The sequence below is a fragment of the Eublepharis macularius genome, chromosome 13 (assembly GCF_028583425.1).
Source record: "Eublepharis macularius isolate TG4126 chromosome 13, MPM_Emac_v1.0, whole genome shotgun sequence".
Taxonomy (NCBI): Eukaryota; Metazoa; Chordata; class Lepidosauria; order Squamata; family Eublepharidae; genus Eublepharis; species Eublepharis macularius.
Genome location: NC_072802.1, coordinates 64926567 through 64945754, shown reverse-complemented (window position 1 = coordinate 64945754; position 19188 = coordinate 64926567). Strand labels below are relative to the sequence as shown.

The following is a 19188-nucleotide window of genomic DNA, read 5'->3' as shown; positions in this document are numbered from 1 at the left end:
CTCTCTAACAGACCTACTCAGATCCTGCAAACTGGAGGATGTGGCTTCTTTTATTGAGTCCAGCCACCTCGTTTTAGGTCTTCCTCTTTTCCTGCTGCCTTCCACTTTTCCTAGCATTATTGACTTTTCCAGAGAATCTTGTCTTCTCAGGATGTGGCCGAAGTACGATAGCTTTAGTCTTGTCATTTTAGCTTCTAAGGAGAATTTCGGCTTGATTTGATCTAGTACCCACTTATTTGTCTTTTGGGCTGTCCATGGTATCTGCTGTCCATGGTATCTCCTCCAGCACCACATTTCAAACGAATCAATTTTTTTCCTGTCAGCTTTCTTTACCGTCCAACTTTCACATCCATGCATGGCAATGGGGAATACCATAGTTTGGATTATCTTGATCTTGGTTCCCAGAGAGACATCTTTATCTTTAAGGATCTTATCTAGCTCCTGGTTCTTGCTGATTTCAACGCAATACCAAGCTACTTTGTACAGACTTTTTTTTTTTTTAAGGCCATTCAATTTTTATGTAAAGCAGATCTCTAACTGCAGGAAGACACAGAACACCATTAGATGGGATAATTAAAGAGCCAGGTTTATTTAGTTTTATAGCAAGGATACAGGGATCTGCAGCAAAGCACACGCCACACCTAACTGCGATGCAAACAAGATGGGAGGCAGCAGCGGCAGGAGCAGCAGGCCTCCTCTGCACATCTGATTCCCAGGCATGGCCCTCGTGGCACAAATCCTTGGGCTTTCAGGATGTGTACTGCCCAGGTTCCTCCTTGCTGAGCATTTGCCAGTGCTCAAGGGAGGTACGCCATGTCCTTTCTCTCTAGCAATGAGGTCTACATGTCAAGGATAATGGCAACCCTCAATGGGTTCCTGTCCCAGCTCCCCAAAGGTACCAAAGCCCCAGGCTTCTGGGCTGAAGACTGCCCCTTCAACCTATCCATTAGGAGTACTCTCCTAAGTTTTATACATGCCACAGCTTTACCCATGCTGCTATCACCTTGGGGGAGGGGGCACTGTTGGGTCCCCCCCCCCCACCAGCGCTCAGCTTCCTCTCATGTCACATTGTGTCTGGCTTCTCATCTCTGGATTCTAGAGGGAAAGCTAAGGCCACCACCAGCTCTTTAGGTAGCCTCCTGCCTGCCCAACACAGAGTGTCTGTGCTGTATTGGGATGCTTTCTTGTCTGCCCTTCACAGGCTGCTGGCAAACCCCACCCCTTCCTCCCACCTTGGCTGAGGAGGCAAAACAAAATTGAATCTTCAGTCTCTCATCCCAGGATCTGACTTCGGTAATCCATGCAATGGTCACCTCCAGGTTAGACTACTGTAACTCAGTCCAGAATGTGGAGGCATGCGTCCTCACTGGAACGTCATTCAGGGCACATACCCACTGTGTGCTGTGCCAGCTGCACTGGCTTCCAGTCGAGTTTCAGATCCAGTTCAAGGTGCTAATTGTAGTGTTTAAAGCCCTTCAGGGACTGGGACATGCATACCTATGGGACCACCTCTCTCCTCAGGGCCTTGCGCTCTGCGGATAAACAACTTTTGGTTCCTAGCCCAAGGGACATTTGGCTGGTCTCAGCCAGGGCCAGGGCCTTTTCTGCCCTGGTTCCAACCTGGTGGAACACACTCCCGATGGAGATCCAGGCCCTGTGAGACCTATTACAGTTCCGCAGGGCCTGCAAAACGGAGATGTTCCACTGGGCCTTTGGCTGAGAGACAGAGAACTGTCCCCTTTTCTGACCACCGTGCCCCACCTTCCACCACCCTGGGCCTGTATTGTGGCTGTGCCCATGGTTTTATAGTAGTCTTACAGTAGCCTGGTACTCCTAGAGGCACTTGGATTTTAGCTGTTAAATTGGCTTTATATTTTTATGATGTTTTAATTGTATAATCTCTGTTGTAAGCTGCCCTGAGCCCATTCGTGGGAAGGGCAGGGTATGTCAAATAAAATAAATAAATAAATTCATGTCTTTTCCTGAATGAAATGAGAACTGACTTTCAGCTGGTTTGAATTCCCAGTTGTAGCACTTCCTCAGATGCTGGAGGTCGCCAGCCTCCACCGTACAAAGGATATGGAGAAGAAGGTGAGGGTAGAGTCACACTGGGTTTACAGACATGGAAGGGATTAAATCTCCTTTTCTCATAGCATCTTGCACTGACTTACGGCAAACACAGATACTGGCACTGGAGATAAAGCCGAACATCAGTACCCCATGCCAGACACCAAACCGTTTTGGAAACTTCACACTGTTTCAAAAACAGGTTGTGACATGGGGAAGGCATCAGCAGTTCAGTACAATATCCCCACTGGTATCCTTCGGCATCACCCTAAGCAGCTTTTTAGATCCCAGCTGCTATAGCCTTGTGACTTCCATGGGGTGTGGGTTTAATTTGCCAGATGTGGAGATGTGACCAGATATTTAGGGTTTCTTTCTCACCGCGGTCCTCAGAGCTGTGAATACTTAGACACCCCTTATGGCTAGCCCTTTGGCTGTGATGATGAGCCATACAGACGGTGGCTGGTGAAAATCTAAAGCAAAGGGGAGGGGAGGCTCAGTAAGACCTCCAGGAGTTAGAAATGGAACTTCAGTGCTCAAGCTAGCATCTGAACACTGACAATCAGTTTTTAGATTTTCAAATCACATCCGTAAGCCTAATTGAGGAATCTCTGAGCACTGGCCATAGAGCCGTAGTATAATGCAGGCCAGTTCAGTGCCCATTCTAGAGTGCACATTCCATCTGATCATCGCCCTCCATGAACAGTCCTACACTCTTATTTGCATTTCAGAGGAAGGCCGGTGTTGATGGGCAAACTGCCTTGCATGGAGTCTAACATCTCTCCCACCCACCCCGTGTAATCTTATGAGGGAACCTTGGTCCCCAAGAAGATAGTTTGAACACCGCTGCGATTTGCAAATTAAGAGAGTGGATGCACACTTGCTTAAGTTATTCCAGTAATAGGATTTGTTTTCTTGGTGCAGCATTTTTATTCTGCCCTTGCGGTTCCAGTGTAGAGTACCCCACCAAGATGCTGTTGGACTAGGTGATGCCTAAGCCCCATAACAGGCATTCTGCTACGGCCCTTCTGCTGCCAGTATCTGACTTGAAGCCATACAAGGAGTATCAAACAGGACGGCTCAAAGTGCTTCGCTACATCAACAGGTGATTGGGTTGGTTTTGCTGTTAGCACAGACCTCTTTTAGACTTTCCGGATCTGCGGTGGACAGAGTGTGTGCTCTTTCTGAAACGGTCATAGTTGACTTCAGGAAGGAAGGCAGACAGACAAAAGAAGAGGGGAAGATATGAAGCTGTTCAAAATTCTCTCTCTTTGTAAAAACCAAAAACTTGGGCAAAGGGCTAAGTTAAAGACAGCCAAATGCAGCCTCTAAATCGATTGAAATGCATTTATGTTAAGAACCATCTATTGTTGAAAGTGTTTGATTTGGAACAGGGCTTAGTTGACTAGGTTGACTTGTAGTAAAATTAAGCAGTTTATCTTCTGCACCATTTGATGGCTGCTGGAATCATTAACCCCATCTGCTATCACTTTTTTAAAAGGTAAACAATATAATAGGAAAGAGAATAACTTTTTTAAAATGCCATTTTGCTTTACAAGCTTGACATAGAAAGTGCAAAGCAAAAAGCATCTTGTGTAATTTTTAAAAGAAAAATAAGGATATTCTGTTCAAATATGTTATTAGTCAGAAGAAACACCTCACTTTTAGTTTACGGGGGTTGCTTGAATTAATTTAAACTGTAACCAGACCATAGACTCTGCTTGGAAATGGATTTGTGGTCCAATAGAGATACCTCCCTCTGCTAATTCAGTCATGAGAGCAGGCAGAAACAGAAGTAAGTTAGCAACTCTGCTACAATATGGAGGGTTCCCTTACCTAGTTTCTCTACAGGGGTATTCAGAGGGAGAAACCCTTGTTTCAGGAGCTGGTCCATCATCTCTTCATCATCAGCTTGGATTTCAGAGACCATATTGCAAGGAATCAGGCCCAGCCGCGCACAGGTTTCCCCTCGGTAAAACCCATCGGCATCTTTGTCACCATAAACCTGCCATAGTTCAAGGAAAAAGCAAACAAGGGATCACAGTTTGATCATGCAACAAGAATTTCCAAAGCTTAAACTGAATTGCCTGAAGAGACTCAAGGCCTGCAACTCCTGTAACTTATCGGGTGGCTTGTAGGTTGTCTGGGTGAGCGGGCTGTACACACTGCAAGCCACAGGAGTGAGCCACCCTCCCCGTGTAGAACTTTTCATGAGAAACCTGGGCCTCGGCATTTTACAGGCGCAAGTGAGTCGGTCATTCATTGCTGTGCAGGCAATTTTCAAGTAAAGCCTATTCATGTCTAGGCAGTATATCTATGTTGTTACCATCTTTTCTTCCTATCAGTGTTTGCTGAAGCATCCTTGGGGCATAGTTGGTGTCCTGGGGGAACCTTGATGGATATAGATTTGAAAGTTTTATATATTTTCTTATATACTAAATTTGTGCCTTTTCAGTATTACATGCCTTGCACTTTTTCTATGCTCAGGAGCCAAAGTAGTATTTGTAATGAAACCTGCAAGAATATGACACTTGACACATATGTTATATTATTCCATAAGATTCCAATAGAAATCAGTACCAGAGAGCCTTTTGTAGAAAACTGATTTGATGCAGCAAGCTGGTTTTGGCCACCTGTGGCATTATCTCCCTTAAGGCTGAGAAGAAACTGGGGGAAAGGGCACAGATGGAAGAAAACATCCCTTCCTACCCACAGACTTGAGTTATCAGAGCGTGCCAAGGCTGCCAGATTGAAACTCATTGGCGCCTTTAAAGGTGTTATGCCCAGAAGAAAGTAGGTGAGAGGTCAGGAAGCGTCCTTCCAAAATGAAAGCAAGGAGACAAAAGCTGTGAAAACTGGAATTCCCCCAAGTAGAGGGGCCAACCCAGAATTGCATCTTCAAATCAGAACTGACCCTAGATACCTTACGAGCCAATAAGATAACAAGTATTAGAATATTGTAATATTGTTATTATCTGAAAGTATTAATTGCTCTGCGCTTCTATTGTAATTTTGATGAGCTTCGGACACAAGGAGATCACCTACTCTTGTGTAAAAGGGCTCCTCCATTGTTTAAATTAAACAATCATATATTGCTTCATTCTACAGGACTCCGTGGTGTGTGTGTGTCTCTCTTATTGTGATTGGCAAAAGGGACACCTAAGACACAAGTTTGTGCATAACAAATTTGCATAATTTGTGGTTGTGCTGTTTGATGGAAAGCGTGCCTATTTGCTGCCAATCAGTTCTGCTTATTTATCGGAGGTAAAACAAATATTATAAAGATACCTCCACGTGCTAGTTACCTTGCCAGTTTGGTGTAGCGGTTAAGAGTGTTGGGCACTAATCTGGAGAAATGAGTTTGATTCCTCACTCCTCCACTTGAAGCCAGCTGGGTGACCTTGAGTCAATCAGAGTTTCCTCTCAGCCCGACCCACCTCACAGGCTGTTTTGTTGTGGGGATAATAATGACATACTTTGTAAACCACTCTGAGTGGGTGTTAAGTCATCCTGAAGGGTGGTATATAAATCAAATGTTATCATCTTTCATCCAATGGAAACTGAGCTGTGGTGTGCTTCCTCTGGAGTTCTCAGTGCTCAGAGGAACAGGCGGTGCTGAATTAAAACCTTGACTGAGATTGTATTTCCAGTGGTAGGAATTACGAGCTTGGACAGCTCATAATGCTTACCTTCAGTAGGAAAGTGAGAATTGCAATCCCCCCCCGATGATTCTCCGTCTTGGAAAGGAATATCTGAACCAAAAGCCAACCAACCCATTTCCTCTCTCCTCCCTGCACATTTACTGTGATGGTTGCAGCTGATGGGTGAACGAACAATCTTGCCCTCCATGAAACTACATATGGTGTTCCAGGGACGGGATGGAGAGACAAGGAGGAGCAAAGGATTATTTTTGCTCCCACCTGTCTGCTCTTGCAAATCTGGCACCTCTGTAGCAAGAGCAGCCAACGACGACTCATTGACTGAGATTGGAGAAGAAGGCAAGAGAAAGGGACTGCCTCATAACGACTTACATGTTCCAAACAAAGCTTGATTTTTCCAAGTGAGCTGAAGGGAGCGGGAGGTTTTGCCTTTTTTGTGCTTCACCCTCCTCTGACAGGATCAAGAAATTCCTAACCCCTATGTCTATATGGGCATGGGCCTATTCCACGTACATACATCCTACCTTGATGATCTGCCCTTCTTTAAATGGGAGTTCCTCTTCCGCTGCATCAGGATTAGGAGACATGGTCAGTGGATCGTAGTCAAAAAGGGCAACAAAGATCCGTGTGGAAACTTCCTCTGCACCGGGGTCCGTTTCTGATTCTTCATAAATTTCAGGAGACAGACGGTCCCGGCTACAGTATCCATCTGCAACATCAACACCAGAGGCCAGGAATGGCTCGGTTACACAAAAGTTGGCGTGGCTGTGACCAATTTGAGTTTTGAAATGCCTCCCTTGAAGGTTCCTCACAAACCTCACAGTGAGGAATTTAATCTTCTGTAGCAAACTCCCTGCGTCTTCCTAGGGCACAGCAAACCACTCACTGTGAGCATGAAGGCCAACGGGGTTGGATGCAAACCTCTTGCAATAGGGGAAAGTGCCACCCTCATCAGAATGGCTCCAGCATCGGTATCTTGCCCATTCTACCTTGTGCCCTGCAGCTCACAGAGGCTGTCAGTGCCCCAAGGGACTTGTGATACTGTACATGTGTGTACATGAGCAACACAACTATAAAGACACACAACACACAGAACTGGAACACCAGCAGCCACTGTGAATGGGCACACAAGACAGCAAAAAGCCCCAGTAGCCTGACGCATAATTTGTGATACAACATCTAAGCCCTGTGGGCTCCACACCACAGGGTGGTTAAAGCACATCTGGATGGGCTTTGGGTGAAGATTAGACAGAACCAGCCCATTGACTTCTGGCTCCATGGCATATGGGCACTCTGATGGCCTACTAGACCTCATATGACTCTGCTATATGGAAGGGATTTGCACGCACACTCTATTCCCAAAGATTGCTTCTCGCACCAAAGGCCTATACCAGAACTAGCCGATCCACTGAGTCCATTTTACCTGTTCACAGCTACAGTTCTCTTAACCCACAGTTAGGGAGTGCAATGACCTCTTTTGCCTAATAGCATGTCCCTTAACCCACATTTGAATCTTTCCTAAAATCTCACTGCACAACCAGACACCAGAAGCATTCACAAGACTGGCTACCCTATCCCACAATATCTGTCCTTGATGATTTGGACCTTGGACCTGGAGAGGTTATCATGGGCTGTAGTTTCCCTTCTGGCATTTCGCAGCCCCTTCACACAGCTCCAGTGTATAGAAAAACCTTTGCCCTGCCGCCAGCTCTGTCTTTTTAAACTACCCTTCCCAGCTTACACTGCATCTGCCAACATGTGTTCTTCACGTCAGATGTCTCATGTAGAGAGATTCTCAGGCTGTGCTCAGATGACCAGGTCAATGCTAGCTTGAATCCACTGGCTTGTGTGTTCAACCTCACACAGGGCTCACAGAGGAAAGCTACTGTTTGCTTTGTAACAAGCCACAATTTGTTCTGACTTTCAAATTGTTTGCAGTGATAAACTGTGCTTTAATTCTTGCTTAAGGATCAAGATAAAATGGTATACAAAAGAAGGAAAGAAACAGTAATCCTGAGGACTTTTAAGATGCGTGCTTGGAACCATCGGAACGTATCCACCGACTTCCTTGGGGGCCAGTTCCCAGGACAGATTAAAACCTCGACCTAATCTGCGAACATTGGAAGCCCCTAGTCCAAATCTCACCTCTGCCATGAATTCAACAGGCGGCCCAAAGCAAACCGCAGTCTCCAAAGCACAGTTTCTTCATGGGCAATACAGGGATAATTATACCGGCCTACCTTACAGGGCTCTTATAAATATTACTTTGACAGAAAACACTTTGAATGGTGAGGAAGTGCTACATATAAAGAAATAGTTGTCCATTCAGAGCAGAGTAAATTATGCATTATTAGATGTACCAAGAAATGTATTTAGAGAATCTGATCCTGCGGGAAGCAGTCCAGTGGCAATCATTCCCTATAAGATACTGCTCGTATAATTCATTACCGGTGCTGCAGAAAAATTTGGTATCAGAAGGATACAGAGTATTTACTCGTGCTGCCCATCAATAAATTAACCCACCAAGTAAGAGCATCACCAAAATGGCAGTTCAGGTCCTCTTCGATTCACACATCCGGTTTTTCAACACGACAAGGCATAATATTAATGAGTGGATCTTTTTAAAAGAAAATGCAGTTCAGGCGAACGAGTCTTGTGAATGCTCCACTAGGTCTTTATTTTCAAGTTGCTCCCTCCGAGTTCTGCTCATTTTGTGGAGTGGGAGCTTCAGTGTGATAAGCCTTAGATCAGACACAGGTCGGCGCATTCGCAAGAAATATTCAACGAGCAAAAAACCTCTGGCTCATGCACACATCAGCATGGGGAAAGACAGGGTTGTTAGAACTGGTGCTTAATCTTCTCCCCGCACCTCCATCCTGAAAAAGTTACGATGTCAGATGTTTCCACGCAGGGTTATTCCAACTGCATTTCCTTCTCACCGCTGCTGTGGATCCGCAGACATTCAAAGCCGCAACCACGTCTCCACGTGGAGATTTGTTCCATACTTCCCTCTCCCCACCGGATATTTAATCTCCCCTGCCACTAGTGGGTTTGTGCGTTTTTTACAAAAGTACTGGTGGTCAGTTTATTACTAGAGTGATATACCAGCTCTCAATAATTTAAACAGATGGCAAAAAGCTGGCCAAAGTATGTGTGTATGGTGGTGGTGGTGGTGGGCATTGAATGTGGGAGATGCAGAAATCCACAACTTCCAGTCCACACTTTCTCCAGACCTGCATTTTGGTCCAGTCTTTCGGGAAAGACCATGCCAAAGCAAGTCTGACGAAACCTACAGCACAGCAAGAGAAAACCTGAAAGGCAGAACCTTATTCACAAAGAAACCTGCTACAACACCGTATGCAGGGCTTTTTTTCAGCTGGAACGTGGTGGAACAGAGCGGTGGAACGCAGTGGAACCTCTTGAAAATGGTCACATGGCTGGTGGCCCCGCCCCCTGATCTCCAGACAGAGGGGAGTTTAGATTGCCCTCCGTGCCCGAGTGGTGCAGAGGGCAACCTAAATTCCCCTCTGTCTGGAGATCAGGGGGCAGGGCCACCAGCCATGTGACCATTTTCTCCGAGGGCAACCCACTGAGTTCCACCACCTCTTTTCCCAGAAAAAAAGCCCTGACCGTATGTTTAGCTATGTTTCCCACTACCATTCACCGAGCAAGGTAACCATCTCAGAAACTCTGCCTAGTCCAGCATTCTGCCTCCCCCCCCCGCCCCGCACTCACTGAGGGCCTCTAGAAAGCACATGAATAGGAGCACGGAGGAGAAAGCCTCCCCCTGCTATTCAGTGCATCTTGGTTCATTTACCCACCAAGATAACTCCTCCATGCATCTGCTTTACTTTGTTGTTTTCCATCCCTCAAAAGGACAATCTATGCACACGGGGCTACGCTTGACAGGTGATCTTAGGCGGATTGGGACCAGCATATCTGTGGGACCGCCTCTCCTTACATACACCCCGGAGGACGCTTTGATCTTCAGATAAACAGCTACTGGTGATCTCCGGCCACAGGGAGGCCCGCCTGTCCTCATTCAGAGCCAGGGCCTTTTCAGTCCTGGTTCCAGCCTGGTGGAACTCTCTGTCCATTGAAACCAGAGCCCGGAAGGATTTATTGTCCTTTTGCTGGGCCTGTAAGACAGAGATGTTCTGCCAGGCACATGGGTGAGGCTGGGCTGGGCCTCCGCCAGCCATGTAGGGGGATGGGGTGGATGAATGTTTTTACCCCTCCCCACCAGATGGTTCTTACCACCACTCTGTTACTACCATTCTGTTACACCCAGAAGGTATGGTAATATTGAAATGGGGCTTTTACTCAAGCTAAGAGCTATACTGTGGTGGCCGCCTCTTGATTCTTAATTATTTATTAAGAAATTACTTAGATTTTAAATGGTTTTTAGGTTTTTTATGTACTTATTATGTAACATTGTTGTGATTTATGTTTTTAAATGATGTAATCCGCCCTGAGCCCGTTCACGGAGAGGGCGGAATAGAAATATAATAAAACAAAATAAATAAATCAGAGTTTTGCATTCTGGATGAAACCCATAAAGGTCCAAGCACCTCAGTCTCACTGGAATCTGCAGCCCTCAAGTCCCATTTCACTCTCTTGGCACGCATCAGATGTCCCTGGGCTAGTGGGCAGGGAACTGGGGGCTTGAAATCGGAGCGCATAGCCAATGTTGGTTTTTGCAGGGAATGATGCGCCTGCAGGCAACACCGTGATTATTACTGAATGTTCGCACTGGAACGTCAAAGTTCATCCCAAACCTGCACCAGAGGCACACAGGCCTTTTTAAAGGGAAGGTTGAGTTGCTGTGGTAAAGTGACCCGTTTACCTTCTGCTTGCCAAAATGGCAAACTCACAGGGATGTTAACAAAAAAAAAAATGTACAACATCTTGCATGTCAAAAATTGCTAGATAAATTAAGAGGAAAAAGTAGTAACAGCAGCAGCTGTGGCAGCAATCCTCCCACCCTCTCCATCCGGCAGAGAACAGGGGATGTTAGTTCCATGCTATCCTTACACGGCCCTAAAGAGCAGCGACTCCAGCCCGTCCCCCTGTGTCAGCAAGGCAAGAAGACGAATATTCTAACAGCCAACAAAGTGCATCTGGTATCACAGTCAGCAAAGCGGTTCAGCCTCATGCTCCTTTCTCTCCTTGCCCTGCAAAGCAACTCTGCATGCATCTAAACGAGGAACGTTGTCAAAGAGGGGAGTCTCATTCACTGCCAGTACAAAAGAAGCCCCAGACTGTTTGCGATACTGGTCATACTGGTGTCAGTCAAGCAGTTATACGGATAGCAGTCATCGGAGGACTACAGTATTCTTACAGCCAGTTAGAGATTCTCCTTCCCCTTCCACCTCCTCCCCCAGAGAGGAGAGAGTAATACAAGCAGGTCGCTTGGTCAGGGCCAAAACATGACATGGAGAAGGAGGTCCTGGATGGGATCCCCAGGGTAATTTAGCCTCAAAGAGCAGCTGCAAGGGGAAGGGAAACGGGGATAGTGGACAAGTCTCTGGAAGAAGGAGGCTCAACTCTCTCCCTCCCCCTTTTCTGTTTAAGAATCCCAGCAGCATTGAAACCTAGCAAAGGAAACAAAAAGACAAGCATGACATGGTGACCCGTTTTCTTTGCAACTTTTATCCCTCATCTCTTACTCAGGGAAGCATACATGGCCCTCACCTGTGTTTTACCTTCTCAACAACCCTGTGAGGCAGGCTGGGCTGAGAGAGGGTGGCCGGCCAGAGGGAGCTTCGTAGCAGGGTGAGGAATCACTCAACCTGCATTTGCTCTTCTGGCTCAAGGGCGATTTTGAAATACAGAGCAAACGCCAGGTGCTAGCCTGGGGCTGGGGAGACCCCGGTGGCCTTCCCCCTCCACCCTCTCCTGAAACTAGGTGTTTGCAGCACAACCCAGCTCTCACGCCTGTTGCACGATGGAACATTATAACCCCATGCAGGCTACATAGAGCGCCCAAAGTGTAAGCGACCCTAGCCACAGGCTGCATGAGTGACTCAGTCCAATGCAAAAAAACATACTTTAGATGTGTTCTTCAGGCATCTGAGGTTTCTAGCAGCATTTTTCTTATTTTAAATGCCCAGCTGTGGGTACTTCTTGACCTCACAGAAAATCATTAGGTTAGCAAGCCTTTCTAGAAAAGGTGCACGGGGACCTTCTCTTCAGTTCAGTGCTCGTTCAACCCCTCCCCATTGCCATCAAAAGTTGTTCTGGGTATGAAGTGGGGGCCATTGATTTTGCATGGGCAGTCGAAGGCTCCCTTCACATGTACCTTTCCTGGCCTGTCTCGGAATGTTCTGAAGCTTCCTCCTTGACAGTTCATCCTCCTCATAGTAAAGAGTCCAGTAGCCAACTTTATAGTAGCATAAGCTTTCGAGAACCACAGCTCTCTTTGTCAGATGCATCTGACGAAGAGAGCTGTGGTTCTTGAAAGCTTATGCTACAATAAAGTTGGTTAGTCTTAAAGGTGCTACTGGACTCTTTACTATTTTGCGACTACAGACTAACACGGTTAACTCCTCTGCATCTTCCTCATGTATCCAGAATAGTCTCTGGGTAGAAAGGTGGCATAGAAAGCTTTTAAGTAAATTAAATTAACAAACAGATGCACCCAGCCTGACACTACAGCCACTATGAAGGCAGCATCAGTTGCACTGGTATAAATACACGTGAAGAAGATCTAACATTTCCATGAGCAGAACCAGCAAGTTTGCCAACACCCTGCCCATGGTGAGACAGTGGCACACAAACGGCCAGTTCTTTGCACGGCAAAACTGAACAATGCACTCACCACAAAGAGGGGACTGTCTGCCATGCTCAGGCACACACATGCACACACATACACACCCACACAAAAGACACGGCTGCCATAAGCAAGCCATGAGTGCTGGGCCTTTTTTTGGCCAATGTCAAAGTTCATCTCAAACCTGCATCAGAATACCAAGATTTTGAGGCACACAGGCCTTTTGAAAGGGAAAGTTATTTGGAGCATCGGGAGGATGGAAGAATGAGTGCGAGAAGGGAAGGTAGGTCAGCCCCAAATTCTCATGCTTGTTAAACAGGTCAGGATGTGGGCAAGAAGAACAGCCTAAAGAGCAGGAGGGAATGCAATTACCACCAATCCCCCAATACCTGAAGTAAGTTTTCTGCAGCCAAATCAGTTGGGTCTTAAGAGGTTATATTACATGGTCTACAGCATTACAACAGTCACAGAAATCAATATCCTGGCAGGCAACCTAATCACACTGGAGTGGCAGCAAAGTCCCACTGATTATGTCCAGTCTACACAGTACCCTATTCCCTGTCCTGGCTGGCTTATGATGCCCCAGCACGCCCCCATAAGATCTAGTATCGGTTATCTCCTGTCTCCTTCCCATTAGGCTGAGAATTCTCTGGACTGTCAAATGGCGAGGAGAGTCTCAACATGATTTGAGAGTTAGGCTTGGTAGGTCTTCCCTGGTAACCAGCATGATTGTCATCCTCAGGGCACGATCTGAAAGGGACAGTGCCGTGTTGAGGCTGATTCTTTAGCCCTTGGCCAAAGACATAGCGTTTTGGGCTCAAAACTCTATGCTTCTGGCTGAGTATTAAAGCCTCAGCCCTGGCACACCAGGTCACACCAGAAACAATGTTATCATGTTTGGATGATGATTGCGCCTCCCATTTCACCAGCCTACCTCCTCCTGCGGAGGTCTTAATTGTCAGGAGATTATCCACCATAAGCAGGCACCCAGCAAGCCTATTTGAAGGAGACAGGTGGTAAGCGGTAGCAGGCTGGAAAGAATAAAGAAGATAGCGTGTAGACCAGCCATTAATTCCAAGAATGTATGCTCAGGATACCAAGATGGGGAAAGTCTCCGAAACGTGTTTTTGCAACTCTTGGATTCTCTGCATTATAATTTGGGCAAGAAAATTGTTTTTAAATACAAACACTCGTAACAACACATTTGTCTCTCCAAACAAGCTTGCAGCAAAACAATTTATCTTTGTGGAGGACCACATGAGGATGTTCTCAAGGTTTTGAATAGTCCGTATTTTGTTTAAACGGGAATGGCCTTTTGGAAGGGATTAGATCGGTGTACAGCTCTAATACCGTGCATCTGGACAGCAAGGCACTTTAGCGACAAATTCTGAAACCAGGATGGAGAGATGTCAGGCAAGGATTCAGCCTGCACCCTACCAAGCTCTGGGCCAAGGGAACACAGCCAGCTAAGCGAGGAAGCACTAAGCCATAGTGAATCACGTGGTTTTGCTAGATGCCTCTGAAAGATTCCAGGTCAGACATGCACATTGGTCACAGCAACAAGTGGATTCCGCCATTGCGTCGTCTGCCCTGTCCTCTCCAAACCTGCCACTGTGTTTCCAGAGACAAACTGAAATGGGATAGACTGACAAGGCTTCTGTTGCACTTGACATTAACTGAAGTCGAATGAACATATGAACTGGCCCACTGGTTCACCAAGCTCCCCGTTGTCTACTCTGACCGGCAATGTACCTCTTCAGCGTTCAGGCAGAGGAAAGTCTTGTCCAACACCTTCTGCCCAAGATATTTTAAGAGGATATGGCAGTATTTGGAACTGAGACCTTCTGCATGCAATAAGGTGCTCTTCCGCCATGTAACGGCCCTTTTCCTAATACATGATAGTTTTAGGTGTGTGCAGTAGAATAGAAGGATTTTTCTGTGGTACCTTAGAGACCAACACAATTTTCAGAGTATAAGCTTTTGGGAGTCAGGGCTCCCTTGGTGTCTGACTCTCGAAAACCTGTACCCTGACAATCTTGCAGGCTTTAATACACAAAACTGCTTGTTTTAAGTCAGACCATTAGTCCCTCCAACTCAACCTTGTCTGCTTTGACTCTGTAGCCACTTTTCAGGGTCTGTGACACAGAAAGTTATTACCCACCCTCTGCTACCTTAAATCCCTTCTCTGGAAATGCCAGGGACTAAACACCTGACATTCATGCACGCCAATCAGGTGCTCCACCACTGAGCTATGCCCCTCCCACAACAATAAAGAGTTTTGGGAAACTCAAAAGCACCCTTCAGCATTTTGTGATATTTTGTTTAGACTTAATAAAAAGGTGTTATGCTACTGTTCTGTGGGGTTCTTTTTGGAGGGGTGTGAGTGTGTGTCTGTGGACTAACACAATTACCTATTGCCTTCCCTAGGACAGTGTAAGTGAATTGGCTAAATCTTATGGTTACTTATTGATTCCCCCTTTAGAGTCCTGTATTCACAGACCACGTTGCAACAGGGTCGTTCGAATGATGGCAATACAAAAGCAGTAACGTGGTCGATTTTCCTCGGTGGGGTACAGCCAGGTGGGGAGGGAGGGAGGGAGGGGGAAAGAGTCATGCAATGGCAGGTGCTTTGCTCTGTTTCAGTATGGAAAGCTGGGGCGGGGGGTGGCAGAAGGTCGAGGAGGATGACTCACAAGCTTTCTTGCCCCTTGACGGCTGCGCCTAAGCAAACTTACCTGCTTTGAAAGGAAAGGATGGCAGGAAGCAGGGCATGACTGGCCGTATCAAGAGGGGCCTTGGCATTCTGCGTGGCATGCAACAGCAACATATAGGGATGGTGCTCCTTTAACACCCAGCTCTTTTCAAAAAAGCAGCTTTTTTTTGGCACAAAGGACGAAGAAGGGTTTGGCATACCGTATCTATAGTCAGAGGTCATGGTACGTTGCCGGCACCATTTCCTGTGTCCACCAACGCTGCGATAATAAGCATCTTCTTTTACGGGGGAAATATTTCCCTCACTACCTGACCGAGAGCGATCGCCTTCACTGTTACTGTCCAGTGTAATTTCTATGGAGAAAAACGGAATGGTCCATTAAGGAGGGCTTCGGTTCTCCTCCGCAAATGTGCTACGTGGCAGGGCTGAGCCTGACTTGGGCTTCAGATTGGACCCAGCTGCTGCTGGCATACGTCTCAAGTGTCTCACGCTGGGATGGTGCCCCCACGTTTAGTCCACGGTCACTCAAAAACATGGACGGGTTGAATAATGGGAGGGACAGGTCAAGCGACATGAACGCATGAGACTTTAAAAAAGCTGTTGAGGGCAGGAGTGAGAAGAAATGTCTGGTATTCCCTGTTATAAGGAACGCTTGAGAGGTATGGTTTATCAGGCTTGGTATTTCCTCCTTTGGGGCAACGGGGGATAATTTTCCTCGGACAGATCAAGCTCTGGAAAGGGTCAAGGTTTTTTTTTAAAAAAAAAACAGATAAGGTGAGCTCTTACAGTGTCTGATGTACAGAACTCCAAATAGGAATTACACATTTACACAGAAGAGACTTGTGGCAAACCAGAAGCTGATTCACTCCCCGACAATGGATGCTAACCACACAAAAGGCTTCACCGTACCTATTTTGTAAGGTCTGATTCATAAAGCTATTTTTTTTGAGGCTGAAATGTTGCCTCCAAAATGACATTTACCCTCTGTTTTAATTAGATGATGTAGCCTCACGGAGGGAAAAATAACCCACAGGGTTAAGAGTGCAATTTGTTACGTCACGAAAATCAGAATATTTTGTGATGTAGAATCTTGCACGGGGCAATTACTTTCGCAAGATGGTTTCATCGTGTGACCAATGGAAGGAAAACACAGTATTTAATTCACCCATGAAGCTGAATCAGTCAAGAAGCACCACAGCATGACTCGGTACAAAGAAGGAAAACGGAGTATTAGAGACTGCCCGAGAGTGTTACTTTCACACTCGTTCAAGGACATAGAGAGGGTGAAAGCAGATGCTGCCGCTAGCTTCTTGCAATGTCTACACAATTCTGTTTTCTCTTCCACCAAGGCATTTTAAAAACATGTCTCTAAAGTTAGGTACGTGTAAGTAAAAACCGCAAGCTCCAGTTGCCCCTATCTGGAAACCCACATTTCCTGGTGCACGGAGAGCTCCCTGTGTGTTTGGATGTTCCCATTTGTTGCAACGGAATATGTCATCCTGCATATACAAAGGAATGCATGTGCAGATCAGCTCCCACTGACTGAAAAGAACAGAGGAGTCTTTGTTGGTAGGAGAATGGGAGACACATATAAAAGGGATATCCACGGCTATTAATGACTGCCAGATAGGGGCAAGCGCCTCGCTGATATTACTTAAAAGGAAATCTCTTAATTTGCATGTTTTTTTAAAAAAAATAATGTGTATTCATGAGAAATGTACCTTCCCATACACTTGGTGGCTCCACCGAAGAGGGTAGAGAGCAAACTCAAGAGGGTTTATACTGGCTTTTCTGAGAAACTTGGGATTATTTCTCGTATTCTTTTTAAAACATTTCCCGCTCCAAAGATGGCTAGCATCTTCATGTACAGCTGGATTTGCATAAAGAGCACCAATCATGTTTTTTAAAAAAAAGTCATTCTCAAAACTTAAAACAGCATCCGATTAACTTTTAAAAAGGAAAAAAAAGCTCAGCATGACAGCAGAGATTTCGCTACAATTCATCTGATTTATTTTTTAAAAAGTTTAATTCATTGAATGTACCAGAAACTCTGTTGATTCTCACAGAGGGAATTAACAGAATAGTGTTCAGGTAGATAAGAACTCTAAATGAAACAAGAAGTGTCCACTCTTTATAGATAACTGCCTTTATAGATAACTCAGAATTTGGGTCGATTTTTAAAAATCTCCTTGGTGGAGTTTGATAGGTTTGAAATCGCATTTTAAAAAAGACATTGGCTTAAAGTGTCTGTAACACTACAGGGTGGGCAGAATCGCAGTTCCTGGGGTGGGAGTTGATGATACCAGAGAGGAGGGACGATGACCACACCGCCGTAAACGGGTGAGCTGAAGACAAGAATTCTGCACACTGCATGCCACACACTGGACCTTTGTTTCTGAATCTTGGGCTTGCGTAGCTTTAAGAAGTACGGCAAGTCAGAGGTAGAGTAGCGTAGGGGCTAAGACAGTTAGCTATGCTAGGAGAAGTCCTTGGTTCACATTTTTCCGTGGCCAAGAACTCATGAGGTGGACTTAGGGCAAGCTCTTTTCTTTCAGCTTCACATACACAACAGGGAGTTAATAATATGAGCTTACTTTACTGGGCTGTTGCAATAACATACCGGGTGACAGGAAGGATTACAGAGATAACACATGTGGAGCCCTTTGAATACTGTAAAAGCACTCATGGAAGCTGACTGTAATCTTCAATCTGCCGCCAATACATTTGGCTGTCTTTCAACAAGACTGTCTTGCAGGGGTCATTTAGTAGAAAAAGAGCTGGAGGAGCTCATTGGCATAACTCATTAGCATATGCCACAGCCCTTGCCATCACCGGAAGTGTCATTAGCATAACTGATTTGCATATGCCATACCCCCGACATCACCTATCCTGGCTGTTTTGGACCCAATCCTGGCCATTCAGAGCTGAAATTGGGCCCAAAATGGCAAAAAGGGGCTGAAAATGGCTGAAAAGGGGCCCAAAATGGTCGGGATCGGGCCACTGTTGAGCGGGAGAGTGATCCACCAACCGTCAGAGGCCCAATCTGGGCCATTTTGGCCCCAATCCAGGCTGAAACGGACCCCAAATGGCTGCGAGTCAGGTGGGCAGGGCCACCTGACGTGACCTCTTTGGAGAACTGCTGGAACTGCGTTCCTGCGCGTTCCCCCTCGAAATGAGCCCTGCTGTCTTGTGCAAGTGGCAATGTGAGAATGATTCCTGGTCAGTATAATCCAGCCTGCTCCTTGTGCTGCTTTCTTTTTATCACACCTTTTAGCTCCTGTAGGGCTTTGTTTCTGATTGGTTGTGTGGCTTGCTGGTATCAGTAATGGGACTTTCTTTGCTGAGTTTGTGAGTTCATTATCTCATTTGTGCTACTTAAAGAGAGAGAGAGAGCGCCTTTCAGTTAGCTTGTGGTTGCAGAAAGGAAAGTATCAGGGCAACAGGCATTATTGCAGATGTTGTTGGATACTCTCTAGTACCTCCAGAATTAGTGAAGAAAATGAGAGGAAATGCAAAGTGGTAAAAAAGAGGAATGGAAAGATGCAGGGCTTTTTTTCAGCTGGAATGTGGTGGAACGGAGTTCCGGAACCTCTTGAAAATGGTCACACGGCTGGTGGCCCCGCCCCCTGATCTCCAGACAGAGGGGAGTTTAGATTGCCCTCTGCGCCGCTCCAGTGGCGCAGAGGGCAATCTCAACTCCCCTCTGTCTGGAGATCAGCAGGCGGGGCCACCAACCACGTGGCTATTTTCTCCGAGGGCAACCCACTGAGTTCCACCACCTCTTTTCCCAGAAAAAAAGCCCTAGAAAGATGGAAAAGTGAACTGGTGGGTTAATGAATGGAGGGAGTTGCAGTTCAGTTACAATTAATTTTAACAGCAGGTATATTTCACTTCGAGGTTATATTGGTTTAAACACCATGACTCCCTCCCCTCCGAAATCCTGGGAATTAGAGGGTCAATGGAAAGAGTTTGGTAAGATT

At 46.1% G+C, this 19188-nt stretch overlaps 1 protein-coding gene across 1 annotated transcript in view; it reads right to left on the bottom strand.

Moving 5' to 3' along the window:
• Window positions 1–19188, bottom strand: part of RIMBP2 (RIMS binding protein 2) — a 112551-nt gene that overhangs the window by 8739 nt on the left and 84624 nt on the right. Inside the window, exons 16-19 of the mRNA XM_054996523.1 lie at window positions 15409–15561; window positions 6248–6432; window positions 3901–4069; window positions 3202–3267 (exon numbers count right to left, since the gene is read on the bottom strand). Of these exons, the coding sequence (XP_054852498.1) occupies window positions 3202–3267; window positions 3901–4069; window positions 6248–6432; window positions 15409–15561 (573 nt within the window). The remainder of the gene's footprint in view (window positions 1–3201; window positions 3268–3900; window positions 4070–6247; window positions 6433–15408; window positions 15562–19188) is intronic.